Source organism: Diadema setosum, chromosome 12 (assembly GCF_964275005.1).
Source record: "Diadema setosum chromosome 12, eeDiaSeto1, whole genome shotgun sequence".
In the NCBI taxonomy this organism is placed as follows: Eukaryota; Metazoa; Echinodermata; class Echinoidea; order Diadematoida; family Diadematidae; genus Diadema; species Diadema setosum.
Window position 1 is genome coordinate 7,759,111 of NC_092696.1, and position 20,426 is coordinate 7,779,536.

The 20,426-nt window shown below is 37.8% G+C and overlaps 1 protein-coding gene across 1 annotated transcript in view; it reads right to left on the reverse strand.

Annotated features, from left to right (window-relative positions):
* The window catches only part of LOC140236336 (cytosolic carboxypeptidase 2-like), a 158,517-nt gene that overhangs the window by 60,237 nt on the left and 77,854 nt on the right, over positions 1-20,426 (reverse strand). Inside the window, 2 exon segments of the mRNA XM_072316292.1 lie at positions 1,548-1,690; positions 4,428-4,560. Of these exon segments, the coding sequence (XP_072172393.1) occupies positions 1,548-1,690; positions 4,428-4,560 (276 nt within the window).

The following is a 20,426-nucleotide window of genomic DNA, read 5'->3' on the forward strand; positions in this document are numbered from 1 at the left end:
ATATTACATTGCACTACATTACATAACATTGTCTGTAATAATGATAATGATAGGCAACAAAAAAACAAACAAAAACAAATGAGAGATAACAAGTCACCATATTGGCATCCTCCTTTTATCAGATGATATCTTTTGAAATGAAAACTACTTTTTTTTTTTTTGGCAATCATGTTGAATGCAGGAGTTAAGAGCAGAAGAAAGATTAATGAAAAACATTCCCCTCCAATGTGTCCCATCCAACAAAGATTAATTGTGATTAGTGGAATGGTTAGGATGGTTACTGAGGTATATTATGAAATGAAGCCGCAAGGGATCATGAGAAGGATATTGTAGAGGGAAGAATTTTACAATAATGATGGTTCTACTTAACTTTTCTTGACAACCCGACGGCTGAACGTAAGGTGATAAAAACAATAAACAGTGGGCACATGCTACAATATGATTTGGCAGCATAACATAAAAGACTGAGAAAACATTCAGTACCCTTTAACATTGCAACAAAACAACAATCATACCTGTGATAAGGAAATATTTAAAGTAATACTAGGCATCTGCAACCGAGGTAGAAGTAATTTTCTTCTCTCTTTTTTTTTCCAAATGGCAGAATAGGATTATGTTACTTTCTTCTTCAAAAAAAAATAAACCAGTAAAATGGATCCTGTTTAAGGTCAAAATCATTTTAATGTCCACCAACCCACACAATGCTGCCATCAATCAACAGATACAAAAGAATTCTACAACAATGCGTTCAAACTACATACAATTTAACATGTAAAGAGGATTCTGCTGTCACACACAATGTATAGTTGTACCATTTGACAGTGTGTGGCAAGCTGCAAATTAGACACATACAGATGTAGCCTTGGCAATAAATTGAACAAAAAGACAAACACACACAAACAAACAAAGCAGTCTTTATGGCAACTATCATTGCAATTTGCTCTCTATATCAGGAGGAAAATGTCATGGGCACAAACTGAATGAGAGCATGCTTACGGCAAGCCAAATGTCCCATAAAAGCGATGAACTGAGTTCATCGTTCGATAAACCAATTTGTTTTTATTTATGAGACATTTGGCTTGCCACGCAAGCTGCATGCAAGCATGCACTTCTATGACATTGCAGCTCCTCAGGCTGTAAGGGTACAGCTACAGAAACACCACTCACATGACATTTCTCTCTCTGAGCCCCCCCCCCCCCCCCCCCAAAAAAAAAAAGAGGACAATAAAGTCGTGCTTGCTTTCAATTGCCACAAACAAAGTGAAAACGCAAAAGAAAAACAAATTGGGATAGTATCAAATCATGCACTTGATGAGCTGTGGAGCACAAGATAACAGCAACCAAAGAATGCAAAGAACAAAGGAGAACATTTACTGCTCTTTTTATGGATACTTGCCCACAGGATTTAAGGCTTGGCAAAATTGCCTATTAAAGGACCTGGCCAACTGGCCTATTAAACATGAGACTTGTCACAATGGACTTTGATATGACTTGGCCTACTGTACCCAGGACTTGGCTTATTGGAGTTGGAACCACGATCTCTACACATGAGTAATGGACTAACCAACCTGACATCGTTCTTGTAGTACTTGATGTCCTCCCCTACCCTTCGCCAGCCGATCCCTCTGGTCTGTGCGTCCTGCTCTGAATACATCAGTGGCCGCATGCCGCTGTTATACAAGCTTCCAGACTGAAGAAGACATTGTGCAGGGAGCAATGAGAAAAACAACCATACATGAAAAACATCAAATATTACACACATTTGTTTCACCTAAGTATAGAAAAGGAAGGAAAGAAAAAAAAAACAGAAGATGCTACAGTATGTCTTGCCTACTTCCAATAACAATTCACACCATTTGCTTATTTTGATGTGAAATTGCTCAAAACTTATATTCAGGAAGAAGACAAGAATCATAACTATGTCAGCGACCTCAATCACAAAATCATACAGTTAAACTCGCATAAGTCGATCTTCTCGGGACTGAGCAAAATACATCGACTTAGGCGAGTTTCGACTTGTGCGTAAGTCGAAATAAAATCGACTTACAGTTACACCACGCATACACGTGTATAATGTACATTTGTATGTTGTCTACTTTGGAGCTGAGAGCTGGAGCGGTGTGCCCGATATTTGCCCTTCAGCAAGACGCTTTATCCACTTTGAATATTACCGCTATTCATTTCCAAAATTAAGAGCAAACATCTGACATTTATTCTAGCATCTTATGGAGCCGACTGTTACCGCTGTTCATTTCCAAAACTGAAGGCAAACATCCGGCTTTTTTTGTTGTTGTTGTTGTTGGCACGGCGTGCGTTTTTGGTGACCCCAGTTGCATATATTAACCATTCGCGAAAAGACTCCGCTAAAGGCATTGATCGCTACACTCGGCAGAGGCGATACGTCGTCCTTTCACCAGGTCTGGGTAACGGAAACCAAAATCTCGCGTGAGTTCTTGCATTACTATCGTTAATGTCAACGAAACATCGTTAATTTGCGCTTGGGATCGTTACTCATCGTTACTACAAACGTTAATTTTCCCGATCGTTAGTTTGCGTTAATAACGATTCAGGTGAAACCGCTTGCGTAAATGAAACGTTAATGTTTTAACGCAGTTTCTTTTGGTATATAGTATGTAAACAAAAACTGGCGTCTCATGATTTTGACAGTGATTTATTGCACAATAAAATCTTATTCGACTTAGGCACAGTGAATTCAATGGTTTTTCCATGAAAGTGTTCATGGAATTTCATCGACTTAGGCGAGTATTCGACCTAAAAAATTTGACTTGTGAGTGAATTAATACACGTAAGTCAATGGGGAAAAATCAGGACTTTTTAAACTCTTCGACTTGCGCGATTATTCGATATATGCGACGTCGACTTAGGCGAGTTTAACTGTATTTTCTTTGATACCTGGAGACACACTGGGCAAAACTGTGAAAAGTTTATCAAGAATTACTTCAAGAACAATTCTCAAAGTTTGCTTGTCCATTCACACTTTTCAGCTGAGTGTATTCTGAATGCACAAACTTTGAGAATAAGAACATTTCCTGTGGTTTGGGAAATTTCCTTAGTTTTAGAGGAAGTTTTGCAAGAAGTTATTCAGGAATTTGGTGTTCAGACTGGCAATACTTTGAGAACTTACACTCTCAGAACTTTTGCCAGTGTGACCACAGTTCACGATACCAAAGTTGGAAGAGGTTTGTGTGTTTTTTTTCTTTTAACAAAAGCACAGGATTAATACAAGAGGTGACATCAACTTCTATCTGACATGCAGGATGAAAGATGGTGAATTGAGCAAAAGACAATATAAGGATGACAGTTACTGCTGTATCTTATATCAGTGGCCATGTTATAAGCTTAAACCAGTGTGCCTTTGATGTTAACAGGTTTGGTATAACTACACTTCCCAATTTAAATTGGACTGTTTGGCCATTTACTGATAACATGGCGTTGGATTTGACTGTGAGCTGGACAGTGCAGGACAAGTCATTGACTTTAACAGTATTTTGTCCACATTTAGTATTTTATAAAACTGAGCAAAGTTTTCTCTTTCTTTCCAGCCCCATTTTGCTCATTAACCATTGTTCATCTGGATTCAGCAATATAATAAGCCACTAAATCTTAAATTTGCAACAAATTTTAGAAAGATTGTAGTTATGTTTCTGTCACAAAACTGGCCTTTTGTTTTCTGATTTTGTGCAGATTTAACAAATACATCTTATCTCCCTCCACTACAGGATAGACAGCAAACTTGTAAAGACTTGCCAGTTATGTCAAGAGATAATGATAATCACAGTAGAAAGATTACCCAAGAACTTGTTAGGTTAATTGCCATTGAATACAAATCAACTCCAAATCTCATAAGGAACTGGACACTGACAGTTACTCTTGTTTACATACTACACTAATTTGGAGAGTCTATGTGCCAGGTCAAAAGGAGCAAGGCATGTGCAATAATCTAAAAACATCCAAAAGTTTTAAGAAAAAGCAACATTGTGATTCCTGGGTATTTCTATAAATTTGCTTTGCCAGTGTTAATAAAAGATTGTTGCTTTTTGTTGTTGTTGTTGTTAGAAATTCAGCTTTTCCATACACATGTAAACATGGCTTTAATACCACATACAAACAAATACTGTAAAACACGATATATTCGCGGCTTGAACATTTCGCGAATTGCAGCCGATGGCCTTTTGCGCAGCATGAAATTATCGCGAATTGCAACTGGCAGCCAATGCATATTGTGTACGCAAGAATTTTTGCGTGCATTTTAATTTCGCGAAATTCGCGAAATTAAAATGCATGCGAACGTTCCTCTTTTTACAGTATCATATACACATACATTGTCACTCTGCAAACCATTGGTAGCTGGCTGTCTTCAATGTGTTCAAGGTACCAAATTGAATAACAAAACAGCTGTTGCCTACCTTCATGAAATTGGTGATGGTGAAGCGGTAGCGGACGTTCCGCCGTACGTTCGAGAAGCGGAAGTAGAACCACTGGGTGTGCTTGCGGGTGTATAGATCATACCGCAGCTCAAGTTCGTACTCATGCTCTGACCTGGAATGGGGGAAATGAGAGCAGAAATGAAGATCAATATTAGTTGAAAGCAAAAAAGATCTCCCCAGTCCTGTCTGATGACAAGAATGTGTGCAATAAAAGACTGCTATTCTTTCCACAGCTTTGTCTTCCAAAAGGGGTGAAAGGGGTTGTTCTATATTAATGAAACAAATCCTAATCGGATTGGTTGAGAGCATGCATGTGACTAGGCATTCATTTTGCCTGACACATAATTTTGCTTTTAATTGCCGGTCATAAGTACAGTATAATGACCAGTGAGATTCGATATTCGATCTTAGTTAGATGTAGACCTAGTAACATACAAGATTGTACACTGTAATAGCACTATGCGGGTGATTTATCACATGACAAGAATCTGTTTCCTCATTTTGGAACCCATTTTGTTCAGCGATCAGTGAAGTTACCAACACTTGGTACTTTTGAAACAGTCCAAATACACTCAGCTATTGCCTCACGTATGTAAAGACTGCTTGGAAATATCATGTGTGGTACATTTTTACCACTGAATGCTCTCACTGATGTGTATTTTTTTGTATACAATTGCACAGTCAGGCTTTTGAATGTGATCATAGCCAAGGGTGCACACTGGCACTGGTCCGATGGTCCCTGAGCAGTAAAAATCACTGTCGGACCAGTAGCTTTTTCAGGAATGGACCAGTCCAGTAAAACATAGAAAAACTGAATACCTACTTGTCCGACAGACAGGTTGGACCAGTAGAAAAAATGGGTTAGCGTGCAGCCCTGTCATAGCATAACCCACAGAGCACAAGTTGTTGTTGTTGTTGTAGTTGTTGTTTTTTAATGCTAATTCACACTTATATGGAAATGCCACGTATTTACCACTCTGACACTTTAAGATGCAAGAATCATCAGTGCAATACAGGGGAAAATCTGAGTTTGGCAGCTGTTATATTGCACTCCATCAAAACCAATTGGGCCATTAGAAACTAAAAGACCAATGCCTAGCATTCATACAACTTCTATACTCCATCAGACCCATCATGCATTAGCAGCTAACAGGTAATGTGCAGTTAATTAGAAACAAATCTGCATACAATATAACTTAAATTTTTGTGAATGACTACGGCATGTTATGTTTCTATCAAACTTTGTGACAAGAGAAAGTTTTCTTTATACCAGTATACTGTAAAACCAAGAAGAAAATTTGGATCCCGATACCATGTCCTGCTTGGTCTTGGCACAGCTTCTACCAGTACATAGTGAAAATATACAGATTGTATACCCAATGAATCTCATGAAAATATATTTGAATAGTGCATAATCATATGCTATCATTTGTCATGAATTTGGAAAGTTTGTGATCATGAATTAAATTAACAATGGTATAATTCTTATCTGTTTGCTAAATGTTATGCTCTGCATTGTCTTGATTAGTACCAAGTTAGCGAATACATTTATTCCCATTTGTTGTATTTTGTGCATTCATCCGTTTGGATTTCTCGGTAGGTTTCTCATTATGGTCATTACAAATTTCTATGGGTCCACAAGGTTTTGTCAATCATAGACTGTCAGCATCATGAATATTAAGATGCAGTACAGATATTTACAAGCTCATGTTTATTGTGGAAATATATTAAGTCTAAATTTGTTTCAATCCAATTACAAATTCAAAACTTGTGAGTAGGAACTTTAGGTGACTTTCAAGAACAGGGAAAAGAAATGAATCAATGACAGGCTGATATGATGGGAAAAAAGGGTAAACAGAGTTCTGCAAACTTACGAGAGCATACACATCAAAGAGACGACAGTGCAATATATACGTCAACATAGAGATTTCTGAACTCTTTTGTGACATGCATGTTACTGCAACTTGCCAAGCCTTTTCAGCAGCATTCAGTAATCCATCGAAACTTGACCTAGTCTTAAAGGGATTGCATAGTTTTGGTTGAAACCTAATTTCAGGTTTCTTAACACTTTTTTGGTGAGATATTGAGAAACCTCTTATGAAATATGAAAGGGCATGTAATTCCATGAGAAATTCAACATTTACTTGATGAAAATTGGTTTTGAAATGGCTGAGATATCCAAAACAGAGCAATTCTAATAAAGTGTGGGACCCACCTTTCATTATGATCGCTTTGTTTTACTTTGTTTTTGGATGCTTCAGTCATTCCAAACCAGATTTTTATCAAATAAACTCTGAATTTCTCTTAAAATGGTACACATGCTCTGTACCACTATTTCGTAAGTGTTTTCTTGGTATCTCGCAAAGAGTTAAAAGCCCAATTCTCATCTCCACCAATACTGTACCATCCCTTTAAAGTTGTCAAGCCGCTTCATGTGAAGTCTTTACTAGACCAACAGGAAGGCCATTGTGACACAAGAGGGATTAGGGAGATTAGCTAATCTCTATTCATTGACAATTAGATCAAAGATATCAGTGTCACTTGGCACAGTAAGCACTCTAGCCAATCCCTAAACAAAGTAAAGTTAGGTGAACTACCAATATGTCCTTTTTTTTTTTTTCTTTTTTTTAGGACATGTTACTGTAAAAGTGGAAATTTTCACGGTATTGAAATTTTCACTCATTTCGCGCAACCCGAAACCCAGTAGTTGACGTCTTATTTCCCAGGAATTAAAAACACGCGAGACTCTTCTTACCCCTACCGAGCGCGAAAAATTAGCCGCGCGAAAATATCCACTTTTACAGCATATATTACTGTACCTTCTCACATGCAACAGAATAAAATCTGACAAGTGCAGTAGAAAACTTGTCAAACTTCAAGCAGGGACATTGAAAGAATTAAGACACCCTCCAGGGGTGTGGAATCTTTCATGCAAAAGTGTGACGCAGCGGCACATTCTACTCTACATTGTACTTTATCAAGCTTTGTGCGTACAATGCACTATATGAAACACCTTTACATACTCTAAGTTCACTTTGCACATTTTGGCACACAGTATCTTCAGGACAGTTCATTTTATTCCATCAAAATGTGAACTGCACAATTGACACAAATGAAATAACTCACGAGTGTTATGGGGTTTTCTTTTCCCCACATCGAGACACCTTTCAATTTGTGACATTTGTAACAATACCCGCCACTGTTTACATATGAGGCTGGCATCTATACCACAAGTTGATGCTGTTCCCACGGACAGGGTCTTTGTAAACTAAAATGCTTGTTTTTATTCACATTATTGTCTTGAATAGCAAGTATGTGACTATTGTGTCTCTGATCTTTGTGTTAATAGTTTTCCAGTCCCACTCCCTCCAATTCCCATGCACATAGCCTTGGCATACAATATCTCTGGGACATGCAACTTCATTATTCCATGAAATCATCAATAACCACTTCAAAAGTTAGGCTAACTGCACATTCTACATTCTACATTATATAAATGATATAGTTATTGTGTTGTTGCTGTTGTTGTTCTTCTTTCCAAATCAATACGCATTTCAATTTATGACATTTATAACAATACCAGCGACTGTTTACATATGAGGCTAGCTTCTATGCATATTGACACTGTTCCCACGTACATGTTAAGGTTTTTATAAAGTATATAATGCTTGTCCTTGTTCACATCCTGTTTGCAATGCCAAGAATGTGACTGTTATGTATCTGATCTTTGTGCTGGTAGTCTTTCAAGCCCACTCAACCACTGGTGCACAGGATGTTAACATAAAAGACAACTGAGTGCCCTTGGAACAATTCGTCTGTGCCATATCTTTTTCAAGCAAGTCATTGCCAAGGGTTCATTCTTTTTCTCTTATCCTTTATTCATCATTGGCATGACAAACAACTTCAATAAGTAACACAAATAAGTATCATGAGCACATCTAGGTTTTTATTTCCAGAAGTAACCTGCCACAACCTTTCATCTGATTCCATCATTGACACCACTTTGTTTGTCTCATCATTGTACTAAAGGCTCAGTATGTTATCATAGGTCAATCGTGACTTTATGAAGATATCTTTATTCATCAATTCTTCCAGCATCACAATTCAATAACCTGAGAGATATTGGTTCTTTATGTTTTTATCTTTTCCTTTACATGGCATGGGGGGGGGGGGGGCTATTTTTCTCTCACCAGTTTGATAGGGAGAAAAAAAACAAACAAACAAAGTGGCATACCTGGTACATACCAGAAGTTCAGCGGCCGAGACCACCTCCAGAGCGTGGCCAAATGCGAGGCCAATTTTTGGCCTCACATTTGGCCTATAGCGCGTTTACACTGAAATGAAGGCGGGCTCGGCTGCGGCCGAGTCTCGCACTGTAACGGGGTCTAACAGGCCATGAGAACTCCACTGATACAGTAGTCTCCATATAATCAGATAAGTCTCTTAATCGGGTACAGTACCACTTAATTCACATATAGTGTGAACAGACAGTTCAGATGCGTGTTATATTTACTGGATAATTGGGTAGGCCTTTCGGTACTAACAGGGAGAAGTTTTCCAGAGTAGCCTCATCTATTCTCATTGTTTCACGCAGAAAGTCTTTGAAATGTGTGTTTAAATTCTTAAGAAATTGTGTAACTAGTGCTGAGAGATGATAGAGTGCTATTGTCTGCATTTTAATATATTAAATGTGCAAGCGAATGATCAATTCGCCGTATCACTACGTGTAGACACGTTTATGCATGCCGTGTACAAACCATTACACCAGCACCACACAAACTACCCTAACTACACATATATACACACAGTGATACACTAATCACTACAAGTGTCTAGCCAGCCCTATAAAAACAAAGAATAAGCTAGCTAGCTTCACTGAGACTCTGGCCTCTTTTCAAAATGTCCATGAAAAAATGAACTTACGAAAACATAATGCCTCCAGCAACACTTCATGGAGGAGGCATAAAAATGACTCACCCTATGTGATGTCAACAGCATCATGGACAAGATGTAAGTGTACCTTCTTGTCACAGCCATGATACTATTAACAGCAGCAAATGAGAAACTTGTGACATCTAGACTGTAGGTATCTTGAGTAGAATTGTAGTTCATGTTTTGATAATATTGGGTAGATTTTTCAACGCTACACATTTCATTAGAGTTTCTGTGTGAAAAATGTGATTATAGAACACTGAAGTTTGCTGCTGATATTTCTGATAGACAGGATATTACAAGGGAAAAGCAAAAAGGTTTCAGTAATAAAAAAAAAAAATAGTTTGAGAGACTGACCATAAAACATGCTACGTGAGGTTGACATTGTTACCAATTCAGCAGGGGGCATTTCATGAAGCGTTTTGTCGGATATAGTTACATTATCTGACAAATTTGCTCTCAGCAAATCAGATGCAAGGATTTCAGTAGCATATAATGTTACAGTTTGTCAGAAAAAAAAATTGACAAAATGCTTCCTGAAATGCCCCAATATGGTCTTTCCCGGCAGATATATGTAACATACTTGAGCAGGAACAAACAGACAAAAAAGAGGGGTGTGACGGGAAATGATTTTGTCGAGGTGGAACTTCCCAAGAAGTCAAAAAAAAAAATAAAAATAAAAAGATACGAACAAGACACAAAAGCCTCTCATCTATTCTGCTCTAGGCCAATAAATCCTCAGCCAATACCTGGGATAAACCCCTACACAATTTGCATCACAATCAAAAGTTGATTTACTTCATGTTGATGGCAGTGAAATGTGGCAAACAAATACAAATGAAATAGAATGATATGGCTGTCAGCCAACAATTTTATTGTACGTCGATGCAAAGAAAACATCTGAGAATCTACTTTATAGATAATAAGTATTAAGAAAGAGAGAAAGAGAGAGGAAGAGAGAGAGAGAAAGGTGGAAATTCCCCAGGAATCAAAATATAAAAGGAAAAAGAAGAAAGAATGACAAAAATAAAACCTTTTCACCAACATTGACCAATCATTACAGAGTCCCATCACGGAACATCAGCCCATGAAAAATAAGAATAAAACCCATAAATAAGTTGATCAAGCTCATTCTGATGAAGACAGTGGATGGTACATAGTACATTCACACCACAGTGTTTCAAGTGTACTATGGCCTTTTTTTTCTGCATTGGATCCGATCTGAAAACACTCTTCTACAGCAGAGCTACACACTAACAAGGCAAAGAGCAGGTAAAAACAATTTCTACTTTCGACCATCTTGGGAAACAGTCAACAAATGAATGGTTCACTGTGTACAATTTGTCCAACATTTCCAACTACATCTATGTACAAATGCAAAATGATGTTCAGTTTTGAGAAATGCATGTTGGGCACATATCATAGGCCTGAATTCACGAAGGTAGTACAAATGAAACCATGGTTTAAACCATGGACAAAAACCATGGAGCGCCAAGTGTCACATGGAATATTTCTTTACGAAATCAGTCATTTCGTTGATGAAACGATTATTTTGTAACGAAATGACAACATTTTGTAACTAAATGAACATTTCGTCCATGAAATGATAATTTGATTAACGAAATAGTCATTTTGTCGACGAAATGACCAATTTTGTAATGAAATATTCTGTGCATCACTTGGCACTCCATGGTTTTTGTCCACGGTTTAAACCATGGTTACATTTGTACCACCTTCGTGAATTCGGGCCATTATGTGTACTCTGAAAATTCTGCTATGACAATATCTAAGTCTCTAAGTGTCATTATACACAGATGATGCACAGGTCTGAGTGTATCAGTAGGAATTGTGTGCATCAGGTAACCTTTATAGGGTAAATTCCATAGTTACTGCAATGCACACAATTCCTTCTGACACACAAAAAGACATGTACATCAATTGTTTTTATGGAATGGTAAGAAATTTTGCCCGAAAGCCATTGTTTTATCGTAGTTCTAACAATTGCACGGTGCTCTTTTTAGCTTGCTATGGTTGAAGCCATGCATTAGTATACAAATAATGAATGGTCATGGGTGCGATGGAACAAGATTTCACACAAGGTGAAAGATGACGCGCTCTATTGAACAAGGCGAAGCCGAGTTGAATAGTGCTACTCATTCACCTTTCACGGCAAATGGTTGCCATTTCTGTGCTAAATTCAAGAATCTGTGTGGACCGCATCTGTTGACGTCCGAGGTGTTGTATAAAACAAATACTGTAAAACGAGGAATGTTCGCGTGCATTTTAATTTCGCAAATTCTGCGAGCGGCAAAATTCAAGAAATTAAAATGCATGTGAAAGTTCTTGCCTACACAATATCCATTGGATGCCAGTGGCAAGTCGTGAAAATTTCATGCTGCGAGAAAGGCCGTCAGCTCCAATTCGCAAAATTTTGGCCACGAATATACACTGTATCGTGTTTTACAGGTAGTGCATGGTCTTAACTTGTGGAATGGAACAGTAGCATTCCGCACAAAACAAACCTGGCCACGCTTGCAGTGTCAATTTGGGAAAATAATCAGCCAGAACAAGTCTGAATTTTTCTCCTTGTTCCTAGTTTAACATATCATGAAACTGCCATGGTGGTACCTTTGAATACTATGATTTCCTAAACCTACTGTAGAAATTAGAATATATCACACTAAAACTGCATTTATTTGAAAAAAAAGATAATCCTCCCAGTAACATCTTTCATGTGCGATTTTGCATTCATAGTGTATACATATTTAGCTCAGTCGATGCATGCAAGCTGTGCTGTTTCCTAGTTATGACGTCTCTGCATATCATAATCATAAATTAGATCAAAAGCCGTTTTCCAATTTTAGCAAGGAAGCGCTCTCTAAAACTGCTATGTTTGTCATGTTATTTCTTCATAATTACATACGTGTCCCACAAAAAATGCTAATGGCACTCTAGATGAGTATAATATTAAAATTACAACATGATGTTGTTTGTATCTTTACAACTGTAAACTACAATTTATTTTCTACAAATGGATGAAATTTTATGAGATATGGTCTAATATTAAATCACAAAAATATGAGCATTTTTTTCACTACACATCAGGAAACCGCTCTATCCAAGTTTTGTATTAAGTAGTATTATTGTGTAGTCAGGTTCTGCTAAAAAAAAAAAAAAAATTGTTATCTATTCAAGTGGGACAAATAATATCTATTCACATTCAGCCATGGGCGTAAATCTGCAAGGATTTTCTTTTGTTCAGGATCGACTTGGGGATGATATATATTCATTCATCCCTCCCGATGCGTTCAGGCTAAATCGGAAGATGATCAACGAAGACTTGCAGCAAGCACAACGCTCATAAGAAAATCTTTGCAGCCGCAGCACAAGGTCAAATCCATAGTATCCTCTGAACTTTTGCGAATTGGAGCTGACAGAATTTTTAGCGGCATGAAATTTTTGCGAGTTGCCTCTAACATTCAATGTGTATAGTGTATACTAGAACTGTCAAATTTTGTGCATTTTAATTTTGCAAATCTTGGCTCTTGCAAAATTCGCAAAATCACAATGCATGTGACTATTCCTTGTTTTACAGTAGCTAATTTGGGATATTTCTGCCCCATCCCAGCCCCCCTCCCCCTTGAGCAACACTATACAAATAGTGAATGGTCACGAGTATGATGGTACTAGATTTCGCAAGACGATAAAGCGGGGTTCCCACTATCACGATTGGCACCACGATTGAAATCATGGTCTTAATCGTGAAGCAATTGTCGTGATCTTATCAGATCATATTAGATTGTATCAGATCTTGAGGTCAATCGTGGCAATCGCGTTAATCGTAGCAAATTTTTGGATGGTTCAAAAATTTTCTACGATTAACACGATTAATTTTTTATTGTGATCATCGCATCAGATTGTCTTGGATTGTATCAAAACGCTGCAAATCTTATCTAATCGTGCTTCTTAATCGTGTTGATCGGGATCGACATTTTCACTTTCCTTCTGCTTATTCTGCACATTTGCCCTTATTTTACTCGCAAATCGTATATACTTTGTATTCCGCAAGGTTGAATAAGGGAGGGGTGGCACAATGAAATATAAAATAACACCACTGAAACATCCACCAGAAGCGCAATGTTAAACTACCGCACAAAGTATTTGTTGTGACTTTTGAAAAGTGACCATTGTCGTGGATGTAAGGTCACTCGTGCATGACTATAAAGGTCACTGTCATTATTTTTCACATAGAAGTTAGTCAATAAGTGTAACAATACCCCTGCGAAATAATTTTGCTTAAGACTTTTTGTTTGATTAAAAAAAGTGACATTAGGGGAGTTACCTTTCTGTTGTGTCTATGTCTGTTTTGTTAAACACTGTTAAATAAAACAATAAATCAAGCCAAACCAACCAAACTTTCAATACCCCATGAGATAACGACATTTTGAAATAAAAATGCATATGATACATACAATGCGAATATGAAATCAAACACACAAGCAATGCTATCAGTTCGGCAACTTTCTTATATTGAGCGTATAATATACTATGTTAGCATTCAAAAAGATCCCATCTTCTTTTTAAGCTTCAATTTCATCATGCACAATTTTTTCTTCATGTATTTCAAAGAAAGGTGAAAACATTTGTCGTGATCTTTTTTTCTTGAGAGGATGGGGCAATGATCTGATCTTGTGTATTTTTTTTTTGGGGGGGGGGAAGGGGAAAGGATGAGCACGTCGATTCAAGAATCTATTAATTTCTTTAGGTTAAGTTAGAGGAGGGACTATCTGAGGTTGTGGCTGGCCAAGGTGATGCTTTCTATCTGATGGTAATGTAATCGTCATTCGCAATACTACAAAGGTCACATTCTCATATTCCTCAACCTGACAACCCTTGCCATCATCAATGGTTGTGGATAGTAGGCCTAATCACTCTGCAGAAGTTGAAGAAACAATGAAATCCATCGTCAGGCGGACTATAATATTCCCATTCGGGTCCAATCGCACCTTGAATGGGGGTCGCTTTCGATCGCGATCGTGAAAGGTATCGTATCTTATCTCAACAACCCGCATTAGTTTGCGGTATTCGTATTAGAACGTATCAGAACGTAGCTGCACGCACCAAATCGGGGATCCCGATCGTAATGATAGTGGTAGCTCGGGTCCAATCATGGACTCAATCGGGACACTCCTATCGGATTGTATTTGAACGGGAGACCAGATCGTGACAGATCGTATTGCTTGAAAAAGACCAATCGTGACCATATCACATCCAAGCGGAGCAACACGTATTGACTCGCATAACCTTGTATCCAAACGTGAAATTTCAGACGAGTTCAACGAAACGTCCAAGATCAGTTACGAATGTCCAATCGTGGCATTTGTAATAGATCGTACGATAGTGGGAACCCCGCTTAAAGATAGAGGCGCTCCATTTAATGAGACAAAGTGCGCCTCGTCTTTTACCACGTGCAAAATCTTGTTCCATTGCACGAGTAAAGACCAAACACTGCTTTATTCTATACAACACCTCGGATATCGACAGATGTGGTCCACACAAATTTTTGAATTTAGCACAAAAATGGCAATCATTTTCTATGGAAGATGAATGAGTAGCAAGGTCACAATCAGTCTAGTAGCTAGTCGCATGTACTGTGTATGTACGTGAAACCCATCAGTTGAAGTTGTCCACAAAAATGGGCAACAAAATATGCTTCCAATTATTGTGACATCAGAACCATAAAATGGAACAAAAACTTTTGAGTCAATCGTGAATTTAACATGGGAGTCAATGGATATTGGTGATGTCAGCAATGCGATATCTATTTTTGCTCAAACAAAATTGCACGGCTGATAGCCACAGCTTGCGATAGAACTTTTAACTGAATGTAACATGATGGGTAATCAACTAATCTACATTCTTTTTACGAAATGTAGGTGTTGTACATGTATAATACCATTTGAACATACATGTACTACAATCCCCTCCCTCCACTGATCAATGTAAGGTTTGGTCAAGTTCCATACATACACACGCTTGTAGCAAAAGGTGCCCACCAGATGTTAAACAATGGCAATAAGTCACTTGAGCCATTTGGTGAGCTCAGGTGAGCTTAAAAACATATAATGCATGACTTCTTTTAAGAAAAAATATATATATTCACATCATATACTTGCTCATTTATAAACCACTTTCTGTGAGTTACTTGGGTGTCTCTTCATCTTCACTTGAAGGAAAGGATGGCAGACAAAGGACAGATACCCGTAGAACCTGGTCTCCTGGAATGTCAGTCTCTCAAAGTCAACAAGAAAACACTGACCAGCACAGACAAAGAAGAAACTGAAAAACGCATCGAGGGTCGGGATTATTATCTCAAACTTGGACTCTTCAGTGAAAAATTCCAGAATGTTATTCGAAACTTCCAAGGTATTGTACAATACAGTGTGATTTAACAATGTGGTTCCATACTTGCATGCATCTACCCGAGTGGTCACACCTTGCACACACATGGAAACATGCACAACTTTTTTCAATAATCTTTATTCTTCCACATTCAAACAATACAAAAGTAATATCATTTATAGAAATAAAAATTCAAACTTGATATTAGACACAAGCTTTGGGTTTCCAGCATCAAAAATTGCTCATTGAAACTTGAAAAAAAAGAGAGAAAGAAGATTAAGGTTGACAGTAAAACTCCCCCGCAGCTCTCGATCTGCAGCTGCCCCTCCCAACCCAGGCCTGTAATCTAGTATTCTTTTCCAATCCCCTTCACCCTTTCTTTCCACCCCCCACACTTTCTATGCACAAACAGCTGACACACACGCATACAAAAGTACACACACAAACACACACAAACAAACTTACTCCATGAAATCCATTTGATTTCCTTTATATACAGCAATATAAAATGTCATCTATATTCTTACAACTTCCCCAAATTTTTCTTTTTCATGTAACCAACTTTATCATGATGAATACTTCAGGTAGCACTTCTTGCAGCCTTTTTGCATTAACTTTTGACAAAATCTTATAATCAACATTTAACAATTTAAAAGTATTGATCCTGTAATTTTGAATATAAACCATATATACCATCTTGACCTTCCTTTACAATCAATGTGATCACTTCCTCCTTTTCGAAAAAAAAAACAAAAACACACACACACAAATAGAAAGAGAGAGAAAGTGAGGACATTCAACTATATTTTGTGAACAATGCTTTGCATTCTTGTTTGCTCCGAGCTAAAATTCTGCCATGTGTTTTACCCATGATGTCCCTCAAGGTCACAGTGTTTGAGTGAACACCTTGTAAACCTGAGATGCATATAATGGCAGTGCCCTCTGGGAGAGTCATGTCAACAGTGAATAGGCTACAAATAGTGAATAAGTTCATATCATACCGAACATTGAATGTTATTATTATTTTGTCATCATCATTAATGTTAAGATAAATTTTCTGTCAATAACAAATTGCTCTAAAACTAATGGCATTGTCAATACAGTATATGGTAACCTTTATAAAAAAAGTGGCATTATTCATTGATGCAAATCATGCTGTAGTGTAAATGATTTTTCGCAAATTACAAGGCAAGTGCCAAATTGTGTCTCGCCCATTTGCGTACAAGAAATTAATATTTTTCAAACTCCCAGAAGTTCATTGACCCGCCTATGACCTTTGACCTTGTGGTGACCTTCAACTCCCAAAGGGACATTTACCATCCAAGTTTGGTCACAAACGGACAAAAGGATCAAAAGTTATGAGCCATAATCGAAACGCGCCATAAAAACTTAACAATGGGCCTTAAAAACTTGTTGACCCCTTTCTCTGACCTTTGACCTTGTTATGACCTTTAATTCCCCAAGGGACATCTACCGTCCAAGTTTGGTCACAAACGGACTTAGGGATCAAAAGTTATGAGCCACAATCGAAACGTGCCATAAAAACTTAACATTGGGCCCTAAAAGTTTTTTGACCCCTGTCTGTGACCTTTGACCTTGTGATGACCTTCACCTCCCCAAGGGACATCTACCATCCAAGTTTGGTCACAAACGGACAAAGGGATCAAAAGTTATGAGCCAGAACAAGAAATTAATATTTTTCTAACTCCCAGAAGTTCATTGACCCGCCTATGACCTTTGACCTTGTGGTGACCTTCAAATCCCCAAGGGACATTTACCATCCAAGTTTGGTCACAAACGGACAAAGGGATCAAAAGTTATGAGCCATAAACGAAACGCGCCCTAAAAACTTAACATTGGGCCCTACAGTTCATTGACCTCTGCCTATGACCTTTGACCTTGAGGTGCCCTTCATGTTTGGTAAAATGTGTAACTTTGTATAACCATTCTTCCCTCCAAGTTTGATTGACATTGAAATCCTCAGTAGAGAGTCATTCAAGTTTTTGTAGCGTTACGGACAGACAACGGACGGACGGACAGACAGACGCCGCAGGCAATCCCTTAGTCTCCCCACACATCCGGTGGGCTCGACAAAAATCAGATCTTAGCAAATAAGACTTCCTTAAAATCTAGAATAGGTTTGGCCTTGAATAGTGACTTTTCAGGAATGCATCGGTCCACACATGCACATTTGGGCTTTCACAATGAAAGACTTTCGACACAGAACTCAAGCATTTTCGTTTTTCCACTTGCATAGTCCGGTGTAAAGAAGATTGGTGGGCACATATTTGAAGTTAACCAGACGAGTGTTTTTGTGATGTAAATGTTTCCCATATCACATTAGAATATGTAAATAAAAGAATTTCAGGTGTTTGACAACACATGAGCTACAGGCTGAATTAATAGAAGTGATGAAATGTGGGGAGCAATCTCATCTCACTTGTACTACAAGCTTAAAGCCTCTAATGCATGGTTATCACAGGAGAAACACTTCCTGTTTGCTGATACCTGTTCTGCCTATGTGCAAGTAAAAGGGCAATACACTGCACTCATTGTGAACACTCCATAATTCGCACAAATTTGCGTTTCAATACTCAAAAATTTGTCTCTTTCCTCAATCCATACCTCATAGGTAAAATGATGACAAACCCATGTTATATCTCCTACGAGTTCACTCAAGTTTATGCATACCTATGCAGCTTTGCGTAGCTAGAGAGCAGCTTAAAATATGTGGTACATTTGTAGAGCGCTGTATAAGTGCATGGTTCTGATCATGGGTACCCTTCATCCTGCAATATCTTTAACATCCATAGAATTTTGCTGACCGCACCAAGGTGCTATTTTCTGATAAAGATTTAACAAAATAAAGCTAAGGAAGCTGTAAGACAAGTTTCATATTATTTAGAATAATATTTTTGTATTTACAGCCATTTTTAGATTAAAAAATGCAGTTTTTTGGCTTTTTAAACGTAACATTAATAACAGCACAATTTCATGCCCATCATTAAAAGGAAGGATTGTGCTTTTGTTGGGCATTTGATGAATGAAATGTATGAAGTAGTATAGTACAAAAATTCTTCCGTCGAGATGTTTTCATTGCAACTGATTGACAAGTTGCCCTACATCGACGTAAATAAGCACTGAATTGATCAGTGTTTTAGTAGTAGGGCTCCATGATAAAAAATCATGGGCGTACATACTCGACAGAAGAATTCCATGAATATGAATAAAGCAGTACCCGCTGCATGCTATAAGGATTAGAACCAACCTTTGCTGTTGGGCGAAAGCTCGGTGGTCTAGTGGAGATGACGCCTGTCCGGTGACCAGGAAGTCGTAGGTTCGAATCCTGCTCGAGTATGTACGCCCATGATTTTTTTATCATGGCTACTACTAAAACACTGATCAATTCAGTGCTTATTTACGTCGATGTAGGGCAACTTGTCAATCAGTTGCAAAGATTCTGTTACAGTTCGCAATTCTAAAGGTTCGTTTCTTACTGAAGTTCGTTACTATGAAGGATCCTTACTCCAAAGTTTTGGCCTTCACGGGATTCCAAAGGCTTGTTCATGTGAAGCTTCGCTGTTCCGAAGATTTATTATTCCCAAAGTTCATTTTGTTCATTTTCTGAAGGTTCGTTGAATAGAAAATGAAATGAGGTTCAATATTCCAAAGAGGGATTGTTAATCCAAAAAAAAAAAAGAAAAATGTTAGTTTTTCGAAGATTCAGCTACCTTACGACTATTATTAGGTTTGTAATTTCTAAGTTTTGTTAGCAGACTCACCTTTTTCACTTTTTGATTGACAAAACTTTTTATAAATGTTTTGATTAATGAACGATCATTTTCGGACTAACGAACCGTCGTAATAAGAACCATTTTTTTTGTCAGATTAACGAAATTTCTTAATAACGAACCTTTGGAACAACGCCAAAATGTTCGTAATAACAAGCTATATTTCATTTCCAAACTAACGGACATTTTAGGTGTATCAGAATCTGTGTGTTTTGTAATAAAGAACCTTCGGAACAATAAAACGCACCTTACTTATTTCAGATTACTGTATAAAATTAAGGCAAGTTCTCCTTGAAAAATGTGCGTGACACACGGAGCAAACACACTAATATGAAGCGTTCACCCATATGCAGAGACGCTATAAATACTTGTTTCACTACATATTTTTGTAAGCGATCCGCACTTTGTTATAACGGAGCTCATTTCTTTTGTTTTTCTCTGTTAGTGGTGCTCAGATAAAGACTTTCATTGGAACAAAATTTCGTTATAACCATGTTCATAGTAATGGGAGTGCACTGTAGTTGGAATGGGTATCAGCAAACACAAATGTTTCTCCCTGTGACTACCATGCACAAAAGGCTTCGTTATTGAGGCATATTTTCTACATACTGCGCAATTCTCATTTGGCAACATAATGGTTATTGTGAATAATGTTCAATTATTTCTATGCTTTCTTCCCATCTAGCATTACTGTATTATCGAGCATCACAACATCTAAAGGCAATTGAGTTGTGGGAGGAGACTCTGACAGATGACCCTGATGACCTTAACGCACTGCAAGACTTAGCAAAGGCATACAACACTCTTCGATTCTCCAAGAAAGCTCTCATTCATGCGGACAGAGTCAGGGACC